Source organism: Hirundo rustica, chromosome 2, assembly GCF_015227805.2.
Source record: "Hirundo rustica isolate bHirRus1 chromosome 2, bHirRus1.pri.v3, whole genome shotgun sequence".
Lineage (NCBI taxonomy): Eukaryota > Metazoa > Chordata > Aves > Passeriformes > Hirundinidae > Hirundo > Hirundo rustica.
In genome coordinates, this window is record NC_053451.1 from 21047824 (window position 1) to 21071135 (window position 23312).

The 23312-nt window shown below is 41.8% G+C and overlaps 1 protein-coding gene across 3 annotated transcripts; it reads right to left on the reverse strand.

The window, feature by feature from the left end:
• Positions 1 to 13781: 13781 nt before the first annotated feature.
• Positions 13782 to 22946, reverse strand: LNP1 (leukemia NUP98 fusion partner 1). 3 transcript variants are annotated; one of them, XM_040056203.2, is made up of 3 exons: positions 22791 to 22946; positions 16258 to 16503; positions 13782 to 14246 (listed from the first exon to the last, which is right to left on the reverse strand). In XM_040056203.2, the coding sequence occupies exons 1-3, from the start codon at positions 22935 to 22937 to the stop codon at positions 14046 to 14048; spliced, it is 594 nt and encodes a 197-aa protein (XP_039912137.1). In that variant the 5' UTR covers positions 22938 to 22946; the 3' UTR covers positions 13782 to 14045. The 3 variants fall into 3 exon arrangements, 1 of the variants encoding a protein (XP_039912137.1); XR_005699522.2 differs by lacking the exons at positions 13782 to 14246; positions 22791 to 22946 and adding exons at positions 16614 to 16703; positions 16834 to 16900 and having other exon boundaries at positions 16365 to 16503; XR_009207573.1 differs by lacking the exons at positions 13782 to 14246; positions 22791 to 22946 and adding an exon at positions 16614 to 16827 and having other exon boundaries at positions 16365 to 16503.
• Positions 22947 to 23312: the final 366 nt, after the last annotated feature.

The window sequence follows — 23312 nt, forward strand, 5'->3', positions numbered from 1 at the left end:
GGCCCCGGGGGATGCGCCGCGGCCGCTCCAGATGTTCGCGGCGCGGCCGCCCAGATGTTCCCCTGGCGGCCCCGCGGGGGGCGGGCGTTCTCCTCCCCGCCCGGCCGGGAAGGACCCAGGGCAGAGCCGAAGGAGAGGGGCTCGGGGAAAGCGAGGCTTCCGCGGGATCCGGCGCTGCCCGCCCCCTCTCCTGCCCCGCTTTCCAGGAAAAGCGGCCGGGAGCGGGCAGGGCTGGCGCGGGGCTGGCGGCCGGGGACAGCGGCTCCCGGTAGCCCTGGCAGGCGAGGAAAAATAGGAAAAGTAGAGAGACTTTCAGACATACAAACCTTCCTTTGATGGCTGCATATAACAGAGGCCTTTTTTTATTTACACGAGCACCGACGGCCGTGGTTTTCTCCGTGAAAATGAGCGCCGGTGGCTGTCATTCCTGTAATTTAGCAGGGATTTATGGTACAGCCCTGAATCCAAAAGAAGAATGTCCAAAAATAAAATTTAAAGAAGGAAACCACGGGTTTATTTGCATATGTCATCCTGTAGTGAAGAGCGTGACCGAATCATTCACAGTGTAAGGGAGGGCATCTTACACTGCATCACCTCTGTTACAACAGCCAGCAGAGAACGCCAGTGAAAGCCTCAAATCTTTCATTGCGGAAAAATCCTCCTTTGAGGTATTTGCCAGGAGGTTGTGACAGTCGGGTTTTGAAGCTCTGTTTAAACTACACCAGAAGACTCCATTGACCCTTTTCCACCCCTGTCAGCATCAAGATCTTGTGTTGCCAGGTTCCCCTGTGGCTGTAGGAATAACCAAGCAGAGGTGCATCTCTCCCTACCAGTAAATCACAACTTGGACTGAATTCTGAGACATCCCCCTCAAGTCTCCTAATTTACAATTTCTGCTTTTCATGATCCAGAAGTTTTTTGTGGAAATTTGTGGAGGAAATCAACTCCATGTAAATAGCAAAACTTTTTCACACTCATTGATCTTCTCAGGCAGCTGGACCCATGCCTGCTCTTTATCACAAAGGGACACTTTCACTCTCAGATAAATAGGACTCCAGCAAATACCCCTCAGCATCTGGCAAGCAGATGCCTTTGCAGGTGGGATGATGTAATGACTACAGAGAAAAGGGCAATAATATTTTCCAGAAGGACCACCTCTCTGTAAACAGTGCTTCAGAAATCCAGCCTCTCTGAAAGCTGCTTCCTGGTCTGAGTGACTTCTGCTTTTTTATTTTTTTTTTCCAGACAGCAGAGTGCATTTCACTTCACAACATTAATCCCTACTTAATGGATATTCTTCTCTTGCAGAAGAGTTTTCAGTTAGGCTGAGCTAAGTCAGTCAGTAATACTGATAATTAGAATTTCCTCATCTATTTGCCATTGATTTGATGTTTATCTTGGCACTGGAGTAACAATCACTTCCTGGGATTCCTCATTTCCATCCGCACTTAAAATGACTTAAAAGTCATTCTAAGTGACAACCAATGTTGCCAATGAAAAAACTCCAACTAGCATCCCAGGAGCCCTGCAGGGATTCTGCACTTCTGCGAGTCAGAGTATGGCAAAGTAACCACATAAAATATTCTACAAAACTCTTAGAGACTATGGAAAAAAAAAACAAAACATCTTTTGTGATGTTTTTACCTAAGGTCAACAAAAGCCAGCAGTGCTGTCATATTCAGTCAAGTTCAGACCTTCCTTCATTTTGACCTTACTCTTTTTGCCTTATTCCACAGCTAGTTAGGAAATTAATTCAACACTCCTCTTGCAAACTTAGGATACATGCTTGACACACAGACAGGCAATAGAGCTCTTCTCTTGCTGGGGGAATAGAACATCCAAACAGATTAGTTTTTTGGTTGTTCACTGCTGACATTGAGCATTAGTTACCTGAAGCAAAGAACAAAAATATTATTTCACAGCAAAGCCCAAATGAGGTGAGATGAATTTGCAAGTAGTGCTTTAACAGCTTTCCACAGGAGTTCGCTCAATGAAACGTCACATGGTCAAATGCCTGTGGCTCCAAGAACCACAGGTCTATTACATTGCATTTAATGTGGTGTCCAGTGCTTTTACTTCATCAGAGTTATCAGATAACAGGCACTAACATCAGCCATGAAGTCACACATCTATGCTTTGATCCAAATAATTCATGAGCACATTACAGACAAATTAGAACTCTAGATGGTTTATTGTAACATCTGCATTTTGGCCCAGAAAGCAAGATAGCACCTGGGGGCAGGTGAGTTGGTTTCAGCCTGGGCACTTGAGGGAACACTACTTTACATTTCCAGGACTTGATTCTGGGTGAAAACTGAAGTGAAATGTTGATCTACTCCCCTGAACACTTGGAGTCCAAGGTTTGCATTTGCTGTTTGTAGCTGTCTTTGAAGCACCACACCTAATTTATAGCTGAGGGAGTGAAGACCCTCCCACCATAAGTGAAGAGCAGGTTCACTTGATGAAGGTGAATAGACACAAGTGTCTGGGACCTTGTGAGATGCATCCCAGGATCCTGAGGGGACTGGCTGATGTTGCTCTCCAAGCCACTTTCCATCATATTTGAAAAGTCACAATGGTCAGGAGAAGTCCCCAGTCACTGAAAAAAAAGGAAAACATTGCTCCTGTTTTCAGAAAGGGGAGAAAGGAAGATATGAGGAATTCTTTACTGAGAATTCTTTACTGTGAGGGTGCTGAGGCACCGGCACAGGTTGCCCAGAGAAGCTTGGATGCCCCATCCCTGGTTGTGTTCAAAGCCAGGCTGGATGGGGCCCAGAGCAACCAGGTGTCCCTGCCCGTGGCAAGGGCTTGGAACTTGATGGTTTATGAGCTTCCTTCCAACCTAAATCATTCTATGAATTTATGAAATGTACCATAGAAGTGTGGCTGATAAAATAATAGCTCTCTGGATAGAGGGCCCAGAAAGTTAAACAAATAATTCTGGCCTTGCAAAGTTCATGCAACAAGTGAATAAAGAGCAAATACATGCATTGGACATGACTAGAGGAAAAACAAGCATTGACATTCAGGTTTTAAAACATCTTGTAACACCAAAATAAATGAAAAAAGTTAATTTGAATATAAAGACCCATCTTAAAAAAGTCCATTCTTGGGAGTGCTAGTAGGGATATTTGCTCCTGCATGAATTTTGAAGGTACGAGTTTAAATCTGTAAAGTTTAAACATGCTTAGGCCTAATCCTATAATCTGTGAGAGTGGAGAAAAGTAGTTACATTACACATGAAATTTTTAATTTTTTTATGTTAATAGTTATTTGCTATGTTTATGTTGTGGTTTTTTTGTTTGTTTGTTTGTTTTGTTTTGTTTTGTTTTTTTTTTACAAGTAGCCTATAAGACCTTTGTAAGAAACTTTTAAATGGGGTACTTTTTCTGAGTTTGTATCCTGTCCATGCAATTTGTCAAGCTGATTTCTAGCATATAAAAATATACCTCCCCTTATGAAATTCTTTCATCTAGAAGAACATGCAAAAACAGTCATGGAGATAAAAAAGGTCAGCAGAGCTCAGCTTAACGCTATCAGCATGAGCAGAGGAACTGCAGTGACTGCAGGAGCATTTCCTGAAACAAACTATAATTCACAGGTAATTGGCTATGTTTCAAGTTGATCAGAGTCCTTTGAACTAGTGTAGCAATTTGGCATGGAGAATTTAGTGTAATAAAGCCAGAAATACCAAGAGTAGTAAAAGAACTCTCTCCCCAGACTTTCCCATATCTGGATGATGATGATGACGAATGGAGAAATCTGGGAAAGCACAAGCACCAAGAGAAAGTAGTTTGCAGGTTCTGAAAGTTTTTCTTCTGAGACTTTCAGTTCTTGAAGCAAATATGTCTCAACACTGAGAGCTGTGCAGGTGAGGTTGTCTGCAGTACTCTGCTGCTTTTGTGCAAATGTTAAACCATGTCACAAATGCATAAAAAAAGATTGAGCCCTGTCCCCACAGTGCCAACAAGAATCTTTGCTGTTCCTTGTCTCATCAGGTATCAGCTGAATGAGAGAAAAGATGACTTTAAAGCTGCAAAGATCAACACAGAGCTCTGAAAATCACCTCTGAGAATGTGGAATGGCATTTCTTTTTACCGTGCTCCAGCTCATGATGCAAGTTTCATGTTAGAAAATGAAAGATTATTCACGCTGAGGAAAATGACCCGGCATTTTTGATAAAGGAGGGTCAGCAAGAGAAAAGTCAAACAAGTTTACAAGATTTGACTTCTAAATAGCATCAGGTAGTGGAGAGCTCATCTGGTGCGCTCACTTAGGGTCAAATATCAAGCCAAGTCCTACCTTATCCAGGACATGGAAACCTAAGGCAGAGGACTGTGGGAAACAGGGAATAATCTACTAGCAGAGAAAGAAATGGCAGCTGAAAGAACAAGAAACTCTCCCTGCTTCTATCAAGTTCCTTAGTCACATCTAGGTGAGACATCTTCATGTCTGGCTTATGGTTTCTTGGATTGAGACACCTGGTAGGAGATATTCAGGTTATAGATTTATAGAAGCACCCAGCACTCAGAACAGCGAATGAAGTCTGCTGCAGCAGTCAGTTAAATCATGAAGTATTCTGAACAAATGCCAGAGTCAATGGAGTATTCAAAAAAACTTCATCAAATCATAATAAAAAGTTCCCAGTTCCCTCAAAATAGTAGCTTCTCACCTTTAGGCACACTGTGGTGATAAATAGTCAGAGGTTGCAGGGAAGCCACCCCAGAAAACCTCATGGAGATGCTGTCAGCTCCGAACTCAGCGCAGTGTCTGGGTTGGGTGGTGATAAACGGGGCTCCTAGTCACACACTGAGTCCAGGAAATGCAGAGACCAGCTTCATTCCCAGACGCTGTCCTGGGTTTACACTAAATGAGGCACTAGTCCTGTGGGAAAAATAGTATGCAGCCAAACAATTAAATCATGTCACATAATACACGTTGTGTGGGGGAAGGGAAAAAGGGGCCGAACTATCCCTCCAAAGGCAGCCTTGGGTCTGGATTTGTTCAGCATTTGAGAGTTTAACTTTGTAAATCTAACGGTGTTCTTCCCATATTTTTGAAAAGTTGCAGTTTTATCTTCCTCATTGTTTTGTTAATTTTTGTCTCCCTCTCTCTGGCTCACTTGCTGCCGTTCTGCACATACCTCGGGTGAGTCAGGATAGTTAGCTGGGGAAAGACATCAGGGTGAACAACCCTCCAGGCAGAGACACCAGGCAGAGAGAACAGGATGGGGAAACTGCCCAGTTAAGCAACGATATGAAAATCATCAGCTGTAGCCCAGCCTAGGGAGAAAGAAGGAAAAATGCTTTTTCAGCAGAAGAGGGAAAGTGAGAGCAGGACCACAGCTGTAGAAGGTGAGCGTGGAGTGGTGAGGAGGCTGGAAACCCAGTGTCACTGCATAGGCAACCTTTCCCCCTTGGCTCCTCTGCAGCACAGCAGGAAAATGTCCTCCTGCTTGCCACGTGTGGTTGTTGTACCAATCTTCATCCCACCAGGGCCATAAAATCTCTGGTGCACAAAAGCTTCCCCAATGCACACATTAATCACTCACATGAAAGAGAAAGAGCCATAATAAGGAAGGAGTCCATCCAAGTCACAGAAGTCTCTGTGAGCAGGTGCAATATTCCCAGGAGACAATCACTTCCCCTCAGCCACTGTTCTCCCAACCAGCTCCTTACACACACAGCCATGTGTCCCATCTCACTGGGAAATGGATCCCGAGGTCCTCTGGCTGGCTGCCACTCAGGGAAATTTTGGCATTCCAAAACACCTCTTACAAACCAGCTGCCTCCCAAAGGCAGCTCTGGGCTCTCTCCACCACACTCCTCCCCAGGGATGCACCCCATGAGAAAGTTCAGCCTGAGCCCCTCACCCTTGGCATCACCAACTCTGCTCCCAAGCCGGGCTCCAAGTCACAGCTGCAGAGGTGCTTCAGCATTAATTCACCAGGGTCCTCCTCCTCCAGAAGTCCAGCTGGCACTGCCACCTCCACAGTGCAGACTCCTGCTTTCTCCTGCCTTTTCATGAAGTTTCCCACAGCATGAGAATGTCCATCTGCCTATGGGTGAGACTATATTGACAGACACCTTATCAGCACAGGCACACTTGAACGTGGGTTTGAGCTTGCAAGATGATGCTGGGTGCAAATGGGGTCACAGGCAGTCAGCTAAGCATCTCTGTAGGAAAAGGCTGTTGTAGGGAAGCTGGGGATTGATGGAGAGAAAGCTGTTTCTGAGCAAGAAAGTTGAGGGAAAGCAGAGAAACCCAGGGGCAGCTTGAAAAGTAATAGTTTGTGGCCAGCAGGAGGAGTGGTGGACAGAAACCCACAGTACAGCACAGTTCTCCTGGAGATGCAGATATACAAATACCTCATTGTCAGCACAAGTCTCTGTGTGTGCGGATATGTATATATCTGCACAGATATATGTATAGTGCATATGTTATATAAATAGACATAAAATGTTATTTTGTACCTTGGTGAACTGGCACAACAAAAATGAAATTCCCTACTAATTTAGTAAGCCAGTGATAAGTGTAAAAGGGAAAGAAGGTCAGTTCTGGTTCTCTGTCTCCTGCTGAAGTTTGCAGCCAAATTATCCTTTTTCAATTACTATCAGCTTTTTTTTTTTTTTTTTTAATTTACTTCCCTGTGACTTATTTTGCTTATTTTATGAAATACAGATCTTTTACCTGCTTTTTGTTTCTGAGCAAATTTACATTACACATTTACTTGACAGGACATATGAACCGATCCTGCCAATGTGTCCATTTGTGGTTCACTTCACAACCATGAGTAATCCCCCTGCAATTAGCATGTTTGTATGTGCTTGGAGAATGAAGTTCAATATGGCTTTATGTGACCAGATTTCATCTGCAATAACAGAGAGAGGCCAAGGACTGTAACTCACATTGCCTGTGCAGAGAAGCTGAGTGGTTTAAGACTCCTGCTGCTCCCCAGGTGCTTATTTCTGTCCCACTGCCAGATGTACCCTCCCAGTAAAGCTGCCCGACAGGAGCGTGTCCCTGCCCTTTGCCATGGGAGTTCTCAGCCCAGCAAAGCAGCACAAACCTCCCCAAATCCCAGACTCTGAACTGGACCGGCCAAAATTAGGGTGGACATGCTGCCCATCTCACTTGGCAGTTGTGCAGGAGAGGTTGCATTTGATGAACAGAGATGTTTTGAAATGCACTTTAAAATATGGCTTATTTTCAGTTATGTTGCCTGTGAAAAGTACTTGTGCTGCTTAGAAGAATAAAAATGCTATTGCTTTTTCTCACTGAGAAACTTCTGTCAGAGTAAACCTGGGGCAAAAAATGCATTCTCTTTCCTATAGTAAGGACTAGGAGAGAGCTGGATCGGGCTTTTCTGCTGACCACGGGGTAAATACTGCTGTCCCTAATACCAGACTAAACTCTGCCATGGGTTTCAGTGTATATTGATTTCCTTTATATAAAAAAAAAAGTCATATATGAACAACACTGGGCAAAATTTGACTAGTTGGACCTGTGCTGATGATGATGGTTGCCTCCTGCTGGCACTGTAACTATTTTAGTCTCAAACTTGTGCTTGCACTGGACTATAGTGCATGTTCTCACATGCACTATAGACAGACTCCCTCTGCTGGAAAATGGCTGTGAAGGTTATCTAGTTGATTAATGATCATATGTGAAAGAACTTGCAAACAATGCATTTTGTAGGAAATGTACAATTTTGATTTACATTGTCCAAGGAACTGTAAAAATATTTTGACTTCTTCCCTAATCACTGGGAAGGAGCTAAGAGGTTTTATCTTCAAAGTTCATCTCTGAACTTTGTAAAAATCCACACCACTTACACTGACCTTATAATGCATTACTGCACTGAGTAAAGTTTTGATTTTTCTTCTGTATCTAGAAGAATAATTCCCCTCTGTAATCCTAAAGGACCCTCTCTTCTTCATTTCTTCATCACAGAGGGCAAGAACCTGCCACTGACTTTACAGATGAATCAGGACATGACATGTGGGACAGGTTGGTTTCTTTAGCAGCAGCTTTTGAATACTCTGTTAAAAGCAAGAGGAAAAGGGCACTTGCAAACAGGATTTTAATGCAAGGATTCCTGTTATTCCTCAGGAATTTTAAGGAGTGGAGCTGATATATTCCCTTCAGAAATTTAGATCCCTGGTCCAAATTATTTATTGGATCATTGATCTTAAGGAAAGGAAGGTTACTATTGTTAGATGAAGTCCTCTTATCATCAGAATAACTTCAGCAGGATCCAGGTTGGACAGAGCTTTATTTTATCTCTAGAAGCATGTATTATCCAGTGGTTGGGGGTTTTGCGGGGTTTTTTTGGGTTTTTTTTCCTTATTTGATACCAGGCCAAATAGTATTGATATAAGATTTGTGTTTTAAAGTGCCACTATAGCACAGCCCTGCTTCTCTCACTCCACTCCACTTCACCACACCCCACCAACGTGGCTCAGATGCCACCTACAGAAAGAACCTCCAAAGAGGTGCTTGGTGCTTTTCCTGAGGTTATCAACATAGGCAACAACTATACCATATAATTTATCTCTGTCATCATAGAATCACAGAATGGTTTGGGTTAAAAGATTGTTTGGTTCCAAGCACTGTGCCATGGGCAACAAACATCTCAATAGATCTGGTTAGTCAGGCCTGGCCTTGAACATTTCCAGTGATGGGGAGTCCACAGCCTCCATGCACTCGTGAAAAGCTGCTATCCAGACATCTTGTAGGTCTCTTTTAGGTACACATTGAAACACCCAGCTGCTTGCAGCTCTTTTAGAGCACTGTTTAAAGAATGACATACTCTGGCTGCAGCAGCTTCAGTGTGGTCCATCATCTTCACCTTTGGTCTTTCCATCAGTGCAAAATGTTGATAGAAGCCATTAAAGATAATATTGAGGGTTCTCCTACCTTCTAAGTAGCATCTGGCAATACAGGATTACTGCAGCAGCTTCAACACACAGATGTATCACCTCTCAGTTACCAGCATTCAGGGTTTAGTCAAGATCTGTCCCTCCTCTACTATCTATATTGCAAATAACAGAAAATAAGGCACTGAGATTTTGCCAGAACCCCTCTTTATGACAGCTGTGCATGCAGTGAAGTTCTGTGCTCCTGTCTGTCCCCAAGACACCATGAGAAATTGCACATGGATCCAAACCTTCTTGCTTCAACTGAAAAGAAATTTTTATCAGTCATAAGTACCCTCAGCTCAGAATTGCTTTGGATTAGGAAACCACATTGCAGTGAGGACCCTGAGTGAGTGATGGACATTATGGTTGATGCCCATTGACCAGTTGAGACCTGGATTATCTTAATGTGAGAGTCCTTTTGTTCCATGCAAAAGGCATTAAAAGGAATGGAAGATCTGTTATTTGAAGCAGCTTCATCTGCACCTGCAGGCATGTGGAACGTGGCACAACAGAGAAGGAATTCATGAATATATATTATACATATCCCAAATCCTGGGCTAAACTGTGGTTGCCAGTCCTGCACTGGTGAGAGCAGCCCAAAGTTACCTTGTTTTCCCTGAGGATCTCTTATTGCTGCTGGGACCACTAGAGCAAAGAAATGCCCTCTAATCATTCCTCTCTGCCAGGCATAAACTTGTGCTAATCTAAAATCACTGTAGCTGCTTTCTGACAGACAAATTTCTCTGTAGGAGAGAGTGCTCAGGGAGAGTAGACCCACTGTATTTAAAAAACTTACGAGAAGCATTGAAGAGGTACTTTGTGTATAGAGGAAAAGCAGAATAACAAATGAGAGCCATTCCGTAATGGTCCAGGAAGGGTTGCTTTTCAAAGGACCAAACCTTAGCACTCACCTCGTACCGTGGAATATGGCTGCAGGCAACCATGTCCGTGAATCCTTCTGCTTAAGCTTTAGAGCAAAAAAAGAGTTCTTTTTTGATACTTCATTATCAAGAACAGGACTAATTCTCCAGTCTGAGCACTCTGTAGGGGCCTTGATGGCTTTTTGATGAAAATTCATGTACAACTGTCACAAGTATTGGTCTTCTCAATACACCAAAATTTTTTGTCAGTTTAGAAATTGTATGAACTGAAGCATTTTGAAAAAACATAAAAGAAGGACAGGAATGCATCCAGTATGACAGAATATTGATGCTCATTGTATCACTTATTTTTGTTATTTTCTGTCTGACTTCAGGGACAAGACACAGCTGAGAGAAATTATCTTTTTCCAAAGACCTGTAGATACTGAGCTGGGATTCAGAGGGATCCTCCTAATAGGAGCAATATCATCTGTCAAGCCCATCTAGAACAACAGTGAAAATGAAAATCCACATGAGCAATGATTCCTATGATGAGTGTTATTTTCACATTTGTTCCCACAAAATTACCTAAAGCTCTGGCACAACAGCTGCAGGCAGGGCATTCTTTATGAAGTTTGTTGTATTTCAGTGTTCAAGTCTCTCATTGAATGACTAGATTTTGGCTGCAAATATTTCAAGACTTTTTGTTTACAACAGTTTTGGCAGAAAGCTGTGATAAGCTCAAAGTCCTGTGATTATGATTCATTTCTGTGCGAATAATTTCAGTTATCAAGCTTGATTATATCTCTAAATGGTTTTACACTATTCACATGTACACTGAGCGCATTCAGAGCCAGGGCTGTGCTTACCCTGATACCACTTTTGGTGCTAAAGAACAAAAACCTGACGATTAATATTTTAATATTTTTTTGTATTTAGTTATTTGTTTCTTTTTTTTTTTTTTAATAGGTACTATATTCTTCTTCAGTTATACTTCGTGGCTGTTTCATTTTTATTTTATTAATACATTTAAATATTTCCTATTTTTTTTTCCCCAGAAAGGGTTGTTGTGAGCATGTACATAAACACAGCTGTTACATCATTTTGCCTGTGAGAGGAACAGCATTTCATATACCAATACGTAATAAATTAACCAGCTCTCAAAATTTAATTCACCCTCCAAGCCATGCTGCAATTAAACAATTCCTGAGAAGCAAGCATAAATATTTTGCTTTGGGAATGCCCACCCAACATATGAGGTAACCACAACAGATGTCCTCTTCTTAGCCCTCTCAGAAAACACTGGGGTATGTCTCTCTTGCTCTTGAAAGGTTTGTACATCTTCCCTTCCCACAGGAGCACTTCCCAGCTAGCCTGAACTGCTGGAAGAATTCACAGGGATGAGTGTTTTATCACACCATGGTCTTCCACCTGTGAGACACAGCAAGTTTAATATTTCCTTCATGGGTCCCTGAATCACACCAGTTTTCTGGCTCATTCCCCTTTCTGTTTCATGTTTTCAATACTTACCAGTGTGCATATGGATTTTTTTATCCCTTTGTCTTTGCTTCCCACTGAAGCTTCCTTCATGTCCAGGGTTTGGACTCTGATACAACTTGCAACCATCCCACTCTTGGAAAGGTCAGAAAAAGCAAAGAGTGTTTGCACAGGAATGGGTGTGCAGAAGCTGCCTGCAGCTAGCCCCATTGCTCTGGGAATTCAGGATGGAATCAAGGCAGTGACTATTTTTTATGTCAGTTGCAACAGAACTAGTGACTTCCTGTGAGAACAGAAACCTCTGGAGTCTTTCTGACTACGTGTATATTCCACTTCCTGTGGAAACAGAAATATCAGACATGCCATTGCAATCAGATTCCTCTTTGGATTGTTACCTGCCTTCCCAAATGCCCGATTTGTTATGGAATACTTGTTAATTTCTGTGGAGAATCCTTTCATTCGTTCTTCAGTCCATCTAAGTAATACTATTGCCTCAGACTGGAAGGGACTGAGCTAATAAAGAAAGGGCAGTTGGTCTAATCAGCCATGATACAAAGCAAGAGAAAACACTTTTGAGTAAACAGAGGGCATTATGTGAAAGCTTCTGTTTCCAGAGTCACACCAAGGGGCTGACAGGCCGGTTCAAAAGCACATAAACACTTACAGACTCTCCCATCAGAGAGTTGGGATTTGGTGAAACACAAGGGAGCTGTGTGCAGGCAGAGCTGCACAGCTGCCCTGGTGGCACTGAGGCTTCTCTGTGCTTTCAGGAAGATGGTAACCAGCAAGTCAGAGACAGCCACACAGGAGTCCCCTATTTTAGCTCTGTTTTGTGGTTTCTTTCCATCAGGTGTGGTGTACAACCAGCATGTTGGTCCGATGAGCACAAGCAAATTCTGCTGGGACTGGTTGAGTTAACCTGTCTGTAAAACAGGAGGCAGCTGATGGCCTGAAATCCAGGCAAAGCTGATGCAGCCACGGCATTCAGCTCTCCCAAGATGTGAGGACAGGCTGTTACCTGAAAGGATGTATGTGAGAGGTTTTATCTGAGGAGCTCAGACACTGCTGGCCACATTCTTTTCGATCCAGACCTTCTGTAATGTGGTCTTCATATTAAGGTTGCAAAGGAAAAGTCATCTGTATTTAAGTTTTAGCTGACAGAAGATCTTTGTAAAAATTCAATCTGGATTGGAAAGGACAGGAACTATGCATAGGAACACTTTTCCATTATTAAATTTATTAGTTTATAATATATGTTACCAGGCAAGAAGCAATTTACAAGCATCAGTAAGGGTTCAGTTGCTTTCTTATATATCCTCCAAAGCCCTAAAAAACAAAACAAAACAACAAAAAACAAACAACAACCACCACAAAAAAAAAAAAAAAAACCCACACACACACAAAAAACAAACAAACAAACAAAAAACCCCAACACAACAACCCAAACAATGCAATCCCTTAATGGATATAAGTGTTACAAAGTTTTAAGGATGCCCTAAGCTTTTAAAGGGCTGAATATTCAAAAGTAAGGCTCTAAGGTAAATTAGTAAGATCTTTGTTAATTACATAAAAATCACAGGAAGAATATCCATCAGACCTTGATTTTCATTCATGACTCCATTAGTCTTCACTCTTCTCTAACCATGTAATCCAAATCAGGCTTTCTCCATACAAGGCCTGGGGAGATGATTCCCAAAGAGAGCGGGGCTGTATCTCAGAGAACGCTGGCACTTGGAAGAAAGGGGAATTGTGGGAGTGTGTATGTGTTTGTGAGCCTGTGGAGATGAGATTTACACCTGTGTCCAGGAGATCCTCAGCCAGAGGAACAGTTTTCCTATATCCTGCTTGCCATAGACAACCAGTTTGGCCCAAATTCTGGAAAAGGGAAAATGGATTGCAATGCCTCAGCCACCCCTTGAAGAGATTATATGGAAATATGAGAGACAGAGCATCTCTGCATTTACTGAAGAATTTTCAGCAAGGCTCCGATGTTGATGAAGCAGAAGTAGAGATTTAGCAAAAGCGATTTGTAGCTACAAGGCAGTAAAGTAGTAAATGGAGAGAGGAAAGGCCACAAAAGAAGCAAGGTAATGAGAGTGAAGCTGAGAGAAATAATTATTTGTGTGAGTGGGGAAATGGGATTGAGGACACGGGGGAGGGCTGGGAGATGCCAGTGAAATGAGTCACAATGCACAATGATAGGAAAAGCAGAGAGAAGTGAGACATCAGGGAGGTGTAGAAAAGAACATGGGCTTCTCTCCTCTTACTTATACAAACTTGGAGCTGAAATATTGTCAGAGAAAAATGATACTTGTTTTCAAGACAAATCCAAGTGAATGTCAGGGCCAGGAAGCAGTTGGCTGTTTATGTGTACTTTTTCTTCCCAAACCCACCAAAAAAACTGTTTTCAATTAAAAAAGAAACATAAGGCTTTGCATGACTCTGTAATACATAGATGGTGGTCTCCTCTTAAAGAAGCACGTCCACCACTGTCCTGCTGCAATGCTAAATATGCCTGAAATCCTCTTATGATGGTTAATCTCTAACTTGGATCTTGCTACTGATACACTCCCATGACAAAGGTCACATTTCTAATGACAAAAGTAAAGAAAGGAAGGTAGTTACATGGTGCCAGTGATACAGTTGAATTTTACCTTTATTTTCCAACTGAGGGGTTATTGTAGCTAATAGGCCTCTTCTAGTCAAAACAGAACAAGAATGCTCTGCTCTTCAGGGGGAATGTTAAGATTGGTTATCTCAATGCATTCTAGCTGCCTGTGCATACATGACCTTTCTGAATGCTTGCTTGTGATGGAAACTGTTCGCTGTGTTTTTCAGGTACTTCTGAACTTTCAGCTTCTTCCCGCTCTCTCCTTGCCTCTGATTTCTCTCCCATTTTCTTATGAGACTTGCTTTTTCTCAAATGCAATTTTTCTCTTTCTCGTCTTTCTTTTGCACCTTCAGGTTGCTAAAAGGCAGGAAAAAATAGCAGGGAATTAAAAGAGACTCCTACAAGAACAACAACAACAACAAAAAAAACAAATCACCTCATTATTTTATTTCACTATGTAACAAAATATTCCAGTAACCTGCATCACCAAGATCAGCTTTACCATCATGGGCTCAAATTCGAGGCCCAAGCCAGTCACCCTAAAGGTCAGCAAGCAACACACACACTTTGATTTTACTCTGTATATGATAGGAAGGTCACAAGCTCAGTGGACTTGAAGAGGAGAGCAGACAGGAGGGAGAAAGGGAAGGGCTCTGAGATTTCAGCCCAGACTCCATGTTAATATGCTTTCATGTGATCCATCTTTATGTCCCTGAAGGCTGCTCAGTGCTAGCTGCAAAGACCTCACTGAAACCAAGGTCTGAAGGTTTCTCAAAGACACATTTATATGAGAAAAGCAATAGGCAGGAAAAGAGATGAATTCCCACACTCTTCACCCAGCTGATCATGGTGGTTTGAATTGCACCCACAGAGCTCTGAATGTGAAAAAATTTTCCAAACTTCCTCTCATATCTCTGACCTATTGCTCAGTTCTTTGAGATTCACAGGTCCTTCACATCTCCCAAAATACAATTGTGACTGAGGGAATGACAACACCTTGGTCTGCTTGAAAAACAGATTGAAATACAGGTCAGCACACCTCACTGCTGATTATAGAAGGGTATACTGGAATCCATGATTTAACTGGAACCAAAGCCATATTTAATACATTATGCTCTCTAAACCTAATCATACATCAACTGCACACTCACAGACTTTCTAGCCACAGGTATTTTTGAGAAATTATAAATGATAAACCAGACAACCACTGGTTGGTACATGAGGCAGTGTAAATTTCCAAATGAAATCAATTGAATAGCTCCTGAAGAGGAAAAAGAAGATTAGGGAAAGCACTTGAAATTTTGACTATGGTATAACAGTACTGTCATCATCATAATTCTGCATATTCTTAGAAGACTGGCCATGCAAGCACTATAATTATTGGACTGATCATGTAATTATGCTGCAAATTGAAAAAGAGATTTTTTTTCCCCCTCTTTTGCTGTGCAAAGAGAGTTGAAATTTACTTTTCCATACGAATTGTCAGTATCAAGAAACTGGGAAAAAAAAGAATACTTCCTTCTGTGGTTATTTGATGATGTCAGATATTATTCAAGCACAGTTTTTTGAATGGAGTGACAGTTGATAGTGTTTTACTGATACTTAAAATGAGTCAAGATTTATTACCCTTTCTTCCATTGCATGATACAGCAGATACTATGTATCATAATAATAAAAGTATATTAAAGTGTCATAAACAAAAAGTTGTTATTGGCTACTTCATCAACACACACCAGACAAAATGCTCATGGCTCTGGACAGAATGATGGGGAGAAGGATGAAATGGGGGGAGAATCCCCTGCTGCCTGCATGCCCTTCCAGTGAAAATATGTTCTGCTACTTATAGCAATAGCTGCTGCTGCTGCAGCTGCGTGGTGACACCACAGAAAGCAGATGGATTCAGTCCGGAGGGGTAAATGAGAAGCCTCTCAAAACCTGCAGCATCTGGCACTATTACAGATAATTCCACACAGGTTAAGTCAGGTCAGCAGCGGTGAAAAAGTGAGCTGGGTCTTGCAGCAGAAGTGAAGCACACCTGGGTTTGTATTGTCATGTTTTGTGGCCACAGCCATAGAAACCTCTGAAAACATCGCCACTTGAGCCAGTGCGGTGCCTCATTTTGAGGATAAACATTCCCAAATAAGCCTAGACAGTAACACCGCATCAAGAGTCCTCATACTAATCACACAACTTCAACCTGGTTTGTGCTACTTGTAGTAATTTGAGACCACATAATATGAGAAATTCCAGTTGGAGTTTATTTCTGCACTTCCCCCAGCAAAGTCACAGCAATTACACAAAGAATGAAGCTGACTTGGTTGGTTGAGATTTTTTCTTCTGTAGTGATCTTAAGTTGGTTGTTACCTACCAAAGAAACTGAGCGTTTGCTTTTGAGATGTAACTGTTTTCCAAAGGACTCTGCAAATTTCTGAATGGAGTTTGATCTTGTCTCTGGATATGAGCTGTCTGCTGAGGGTGTTCTGCTTGCCTTCTTGTGGCAGTGGCATTTGACATCTTGGTCTTCTTGAAATTCCTTGGAGCCCCTGAGGTGGCCTGAAGATGAGCCTTTGGCAGAAGCATGAAGTCGTGTTGTATGGAGGGAGGAAAGCTTGGCCTGAAAAACAAAATATCTTTGTTGACTATCAAATAGTAAAGTAGAACACACTAGGCAGATTTTTTTTCTGCCATGGTCACTCTCCCAAACAGTGGTGGAATGTGAAGGACCTTCCCCAGAATTCTGTGTCTTTCTTTTTGAGCGTAGGAGAATCACACTGCCAAGAGCTTGCTTCCTGGAGGCAGCAGCAGCAGAATTTCCTATTATTTGAGGATATAAGTTTTGGCACACAATGAACATTTCAAGTGTAAAATGTGCTGGGTCCTCTTAGTGTTCAGACACTAAAAGGAACTGGGACTCTTCATAATGTCAAAAACTCAGGGCTTGCACCTAGCTGCAGTCTCTAGGCAGGACTCTCAAAAAGCATTACCCAGCCTTTTGTGGCCAGATGAGTCAGATAAGAGGTTTGACCCAGCAGTGCTCTAGGTCTTATCAGCTGTTTGAGTTTAGAGTCTGACAGCAACCATTTCTCACCCAACTCTGTCAAGTTTTCAGCACAGCCTACATGCAGACAAGATGCTTTATTGCCCATATTTGAATTTTCTGCTGGTTTATTGGGAACATTTGTCTTGAACTAATGAAGGAGCACTTTCAGGGTACTGAAGAACACATCCTTACCAAAGAAGTGGTAGGAAACAGATTTGTACAATTATATTTGCAGGACCGAAGTGGGGAGCGAGTAGATAGTTGTTTAGTTTCTGTGTGATTCAATTTTCTGAGGCCTGGCATGCAGATAAAAGCTATTGATCTGCATCAGCTGTGTTTAATTGAATGTCTGGAAAGGAGATTAAACTGATTCAGAACTGCTGTGTCCTGTGGAGTCATGTATTGGTGGTTTTAGAAAGGAACAGATGTGTAGAAGAGAGGCGTGAAAAGGACATCACACAGAGCCAGGGATACCCCAAACACTGCCAGCTGATGATGATTTTCAGGATGAATAGCTGCCCACTGGTAAGATGCAGATTGTCAAAGCTGTGAGATAGGAGGTACTGAAAAATACATCCCTGCAGGTGTCAGCTTTTAAAGCACTCCAGGCACCCAGCTGCTGCATACGTTTTTGAATGCATATCTGTTTTAGACATTATGAGGAATTTCTTCACAGAAAGGATGATTAGACATAGCAATTGGACTGCCCAGGAACATGGTGGAGTCACTGACCCTGGAGGTGCGTAAGGGAAGACAGGACATGGCACTCAGTGCCATGGTCTAGTTGACATGGTGGTGGACTGGTCAAAGGTCAGACTCGATGATCTCAGGGGTCTTTTCCAACCTAACTGATCCTGTGATTCTCTGTTTTGCATAAGCCTGTTGCTAAGCCTTCAGCTACTAAGTAACCCTGAGAAGTTGTGCTTTACGGGAGCTGTGATTGTCTATAACCAAGAAAGCTTTATCCCACCAGTTCTGCAATGCTTTCTATGACAATCCAGTAGAAAACCCTGCACTCAGCACAGGGTTTGTGGTGTGTATATATATATATATAAATTTTTTGTTTGTTTGTTTGTTTGTTTTGTTATTCTAGCAAAGAGGGGGGGAAACTAAACTGGCTTGGTATAGTGTTCACATGAATCTACAAACTTTGGACTGCAAGGGACATGCAACATATCCTGCACACAATTTCATTCACTCTGGCCCAGATGCAATAATTGTATTGGCATAACAGTGACCTATGCAGCCTTTCTATGAATAGAGAGGCCGTGCATTCATATGGCTGTAGCTTCATCACATTAGACAGGCTTGATGAGGGATGCTAAAAATAATAAATCTCACACCTGACAGAAAGAATATTGAAGAGTGTTTACAAAATACCTGGTACTGGTTCCATTTCTTTTCCAGGTATAAGTTTACTATGTCCATTAATATGTACTGCCTCTGAGAGTAGTGTTAATGATTGCTCCCATATTATTTTTGCTTTGGTTTCAAACCAGTCAACACAGATGCAGGTTCTGTAAGGTCACATTTGTTACTTTAGAAAGTATCAAAGCAATTGCATTGTGCTTGAGGGACAGGAGCACACATGCCATGCCAGGCTCAACAAGCTAAACATCTTCTCTGACATTTTAATGGCATCAACATATATTCTTTCCTGGAAATAAAAATTGTCTCATGGTAAAAAGCACTGGTATCTGTTCCTAGAGGGTTTGGGAAAAAAACTAAAGCAGACACAGGAGGATAGCTCAAATGGGGGATTGCATTCTATCAGCCTTGTTTTGCAAAGTCCGTAAATGTTTTCTTTTATTAAGACATTGTTTTTTAATTTCCCTTCACAGCTAGAATTACAGTTAAGCCCTTAACAAAAGGACTGCAGTTCATCTACTGATATGGCAGCAATGATCCAGAAAAGGGACAAGCTTTCCTCTGAAATGCCCAACTGCCTCAGTGGGCTAAGGGTAAAGCTACAGAGACAGGTCCATACAATCATATTACTGTGACCGTGCTTTCTTTCACAGGGCTTTTGCATGATACATTAAATTCTCCACTATCAAAATGGGGATTATTTGCCAGTGCTGGGAAAGCCAGAAGCACCAAGGGATCTCAGGCATTGTTTCTGATTCCAATTTGTACTCCTTTTTTCTGTGTTGGGTAAAGGCCACTCATGTTCAATGTGTCTATTTACAAAACAGCTAATCTTCTTGCTAATTGCCCATCTCAAACACACAAAAAGTACAGGAACAAAAATATTTCACACAACAAAAATTGTTGTCAGTATAATTTCCCTTATCTCCTTCTCAGTTTCTGTTGTAGACAAGTTAATTGTTTACATCTTTTGGGCTTGATCAGAGAGCTTGCACTGCTGTCAGTAAGAACATTAATTTTCAGTGTGTCAGCACAAGTGTTCATTGTTTGCTGGAGTTTACACAATGACCCGAGTACTTTAGGGATATCTTGGAACATCTGACATTCAGATGCTTTCATATGGCTTCATTTCCTTCCAAGAAGGTTACAGAAAAGCATATATTTCTTTAAAATGTTTTTGTCTGGTCTTCAACTGGTCTATAGTAACAATATTGTGGGAGATGTTAGGTCTAAGTTTAGTTTAAATTAAACGTCAGTAACGTCAACAGCAGTCATTTGTTCTGCTCCCACTCTCAGCTGCTCTTAGCAATTCCCTCCTGTGAGCAACAATGTTTATTTAAGGCAGACACATGTGTAGCGTTGTAAACTTACCAGTTCTCCTTCGCCTCCAACCTTTTTCCTTACCACAAAAATGTCTGGGAAGTAAGATGTGCTCTGAACCAAAATTATGTAGGGTAACTACAATGTGTCACGGAAAGTCATAGCTGGAGGCTTCAAAAAGGGTATCACAGTTAATTTGTCTGAAGTTTGCCAGGGGAACAAGTTAAATAAGGGAGATGGAAACAGCTGACTTAATTATCCCCAAGCAGTTTTTACATTCAGTGTTGGCCCACAGCAACATACACAGCTCTGAGCATTCCAGGAGAGTGGAGTTACATGTTGTTTTAGCCTGACAGATTGGAGTTATATGTTTTAGCCTGACTTGCAAGTGACCCAGTGAAGGATGAACACAATTTTGTGTTCCCCTCTGCAAAGTGTGAATGACAAGAGCAAAGGCAATTTGCAAAGCTCATCTCAGTAGTGTTTGTGAGGTATACCAAGATATCGGGGAAAAAAATGAAAACTGTTGTTAGTTTGGGAGTTAATCTTCAAAGCTTTATTCATATTTAGGGTGGGGACGATAGGATACCACAGGAGTTTATTTTTGTCTTTGAGGTGGGAGCAGTGGCTTGAATGTCTCACTACAGCACAGGAAAAACTATAAAGACCAAGACCCCCGTTTGGAGCTGAAAGTGATTTTCCAGCAGAACCGCCTTTTGTGCTACCCTGAGAGCACTTTGCTATGCAGCACAAAAGGCTCGTGGTGCAGGAGCAGTTCACAGGGGCAGGACTGCTCCGCTGCCGGTGCCCTGAATGCCAGCCTTGGATAGGAGAGCAGGTGAGCTGGCAGTGCTCTTTTGGCAGTACCACTGTACCTGAGCAAGGAACTTTTCCCAGCAGCTGTGTCAGAACTCGCTGACTTGATTTTCATCTAGACAGAGGAGTTATCTCAATTTTCAACGCTGAGACAGAAGAAAGGGTACACTGTCACCTGCTGTGGAGGTATTAGCTTTCAGAAGAGATGCACGCTAATCTCAGTTATTATTCCTCCTGATAATTAGCACTGTTCTGATAAAATGAAAACAACATTTAAATAACAGTACCAGTGTTTTGAATCTTACAACAGTTATAATTTGCAATAAAGAATGTTACAGTAGTTATATTTTGGAGTAACTGTGCAAAAAACCACACACATCCAGGTGCAATAGCTCTCAAGTTACTGCTCTCAATGAGGAGATGCTTTTTCTGGAGGTATTTCCAAGGCATCAGTAGTGCCCATTCTGGCTTTGGTTAGAGAACACATACTAGTGCTCTTTACTACCAACTATTCAGCTTGCAAATCAAGAGTTCGTTTCAAAATGTATCCCTAAATCATAAAATCCCTAGACAAATCTTCCCATCTCATTCCTCCAGTCAACATCTGGCACTGAGAAATAAAGCAGTTAAAATTTACATCCTCTATATGAAACTAGTGGAGCAAGACAAATTTGTGTGAAGAGTTAATGTAAAGGCAAGATATAAATAAGAGTACACAATATCTTTAGCTTGTTAAACAGTAACATCAAAAAATCATAGTCTTTCTGTCAGCTAAATTAATTTAGATTCTAGGTATGGATTCAAGAATGCAAGTATAGCAAAGTATTTGAATAGCTATTAGCTAAATATTTAAATAGCTTCTGAACAAACTGAAGATAAGGACATGCTTCAAATGAAATGTCTGTGCACACACAAATGCAGACACAAACGTAAAAGATGTGTTTAGCACCTTGCCGAATGGAAAGAGATTTAAAGTACATTCTTACAGTCCAATTTCTCTTGAGGTCTAAAGAAATCACATATGTATCGGTCTCTGAGTAAAAGAAAAGTAAAATACAATAAAATAAATTAACCTTCTTCCCCTCCCATTAATAAATGTTATGGATTCAGCATTCTGATGGAATACAGCAGCAAAGCTCTAGCTCAGAGTCTGTCTTACAATCTGTGGCTGAGATGAAATATAAGAGTAAATAACAAATGTGGCTGATCACACCAGAAGTTATGAATGGAGGTTACCTCTCCAGCCTGTCCATGAATTCAAACAGGAAGAAAGTGTTTTTGGACTTGTTTGTTTTTCTTAGCCCCCTTTTTTTTTTTTTTTTTTTTTTTTTTTTTTTTTAAATAAAAAATCCCACAGTTTAGAACCTGACAGCTGTAGAGGAGAAGAACTTGCATGGTGGGAACATAGAATGGCATGGAAAAGATTAGCTGTTCCTCCCCAATATATTAGCATTTGCTTCATTGCAGCCATAATGATCTAAGGATATAAGTAAAAGATTATTTGTAAGGAAACATAACATCTTTGTTAAGAAAACTGATGTATTTGGGGAAAAAAGGAGACAGGTTTGGACCACGTAAATATTCTTTTAAAAGCTGAAATGAAAGTAACAATCTTTGAATAAAGAAAAGTCTGTAAACAGCTGTTTTCAGGTTAACCTAATTTTGATAATCACTTAGACAGTTGTGAGCTGCCTTCTGTACATGAACCTGCCCCTTTCCCACTTCTTTTGTTTTAAGAATAAAAAGGTAATTCTACCTTAAAATCTTACTTCCCAGTTTAGTAAGCTTCGTTATGTGTTGTATCATTGTTTTCAGAGTCAGATATTCTAAAACAGGAGGAACTGCATCCTCTAGTTTAAAATAGAAGTTAAACTTACCTGAATACAGGTAAGTCACAAGGGGTAAAGGGCAAAACTTCCTGGAGACAATATAGTTGCATAATTAAGTCTAAATCCTTTAAATATATATGGAGTTATACCGTTTTTTCACATGAGAACAGACTCGTTACAGCCAGTCTTTATGTATGCAGGTGCAAAATGTTTTGATCTCTGCAGAGCAGCCAGAACAACACTGTAGTACATAGTTAAGTGGCTATTACACACTTCTCCTTACATTTCTGGTCCTATCATCACTTATCTTGGAGTTTGCCAGTTTTCTGTACTCCAAGACCCCAGAGGCTCGACCCTGTCAGACAGCTCTGTTCAAAAGGCAACTAGGAGCTTCCAGCAGGAACTGAACTTACTTGACAAGGTGTCCCATACTCCTCATACATCCCTGGGGCCATGCCTCTGGGGATGGAAGTTATATTTATACATACACCACGTGCACACACAGAGAAAGCTGCACACGGCTCTTACCGGTAGGGATGCTCTCCTTTCGCTACAGAGTCGTGGCTGGCGCTTCTTGTGGCCTCTGCCTTCTTTCTCCTCATCGATCAAGTTGTGGCCCCAGAAGCTGCTCATCCATTTTGCAAAGAAAATATCATCATCCTCATCATATTCCATGTAAAGATGCTCCAGACCTGGCAGGGGAGGCGGGAGTCTCCCAACCAAACAAGGTCAAATTCCACCACCAAGCCAGTAGCTTCACACTGTTCTGCCAACAAGAGGAAGCAGAGACACAGTTTCAACCACTCTTTCTGCAGTCCTTCCCAAAACCTGTCCCACTGCAGCCCCGGGCGCTGTCTAAACATAAAGTCAGCCCTTTCTCATCTCTTTTCAACAAGGTTTCCTGTAACCTTTCCATTGCAGTGATGTCCAATATGACACTGCCACAGGGGGTGGGTGGCAGGGCTGTGGCTGCTCCCCGTGTTGCTGCTGAGTGCCCCAGCTGTCAATACCAATGCAGGATTGCCCACAGTTACATGCCTGCGGGGGGCA

What these genes read in the sequence shown, in the direction of transcription:
- LNP1 (XM_040056203.2), bottom strand. Translation starts at nt 22,937, where the DNA reads ATGGAATATGATGAGGATGATGATATTTTCTTTGCAAAATGGATGAGC. An exon ending in AAAGGAGAGCATCCCTACCG is followed by an intron (nt 16,504 to 22,790) that starts GTAAGAGCCGTG and finishes TTTGTTTTTCAG; the next exon opens with GCCAAGCTTTCCTCCCTCCA. An exon ending in GCAAACGCTCAGTTTCTTTG is followed by an intron (nt 14,247 to 16,257) that starts GTAGGTAACAAC and finishes CCTGCCTTTTAG; the next exon opens with CAACCTGAAGGTGCAAAAGA.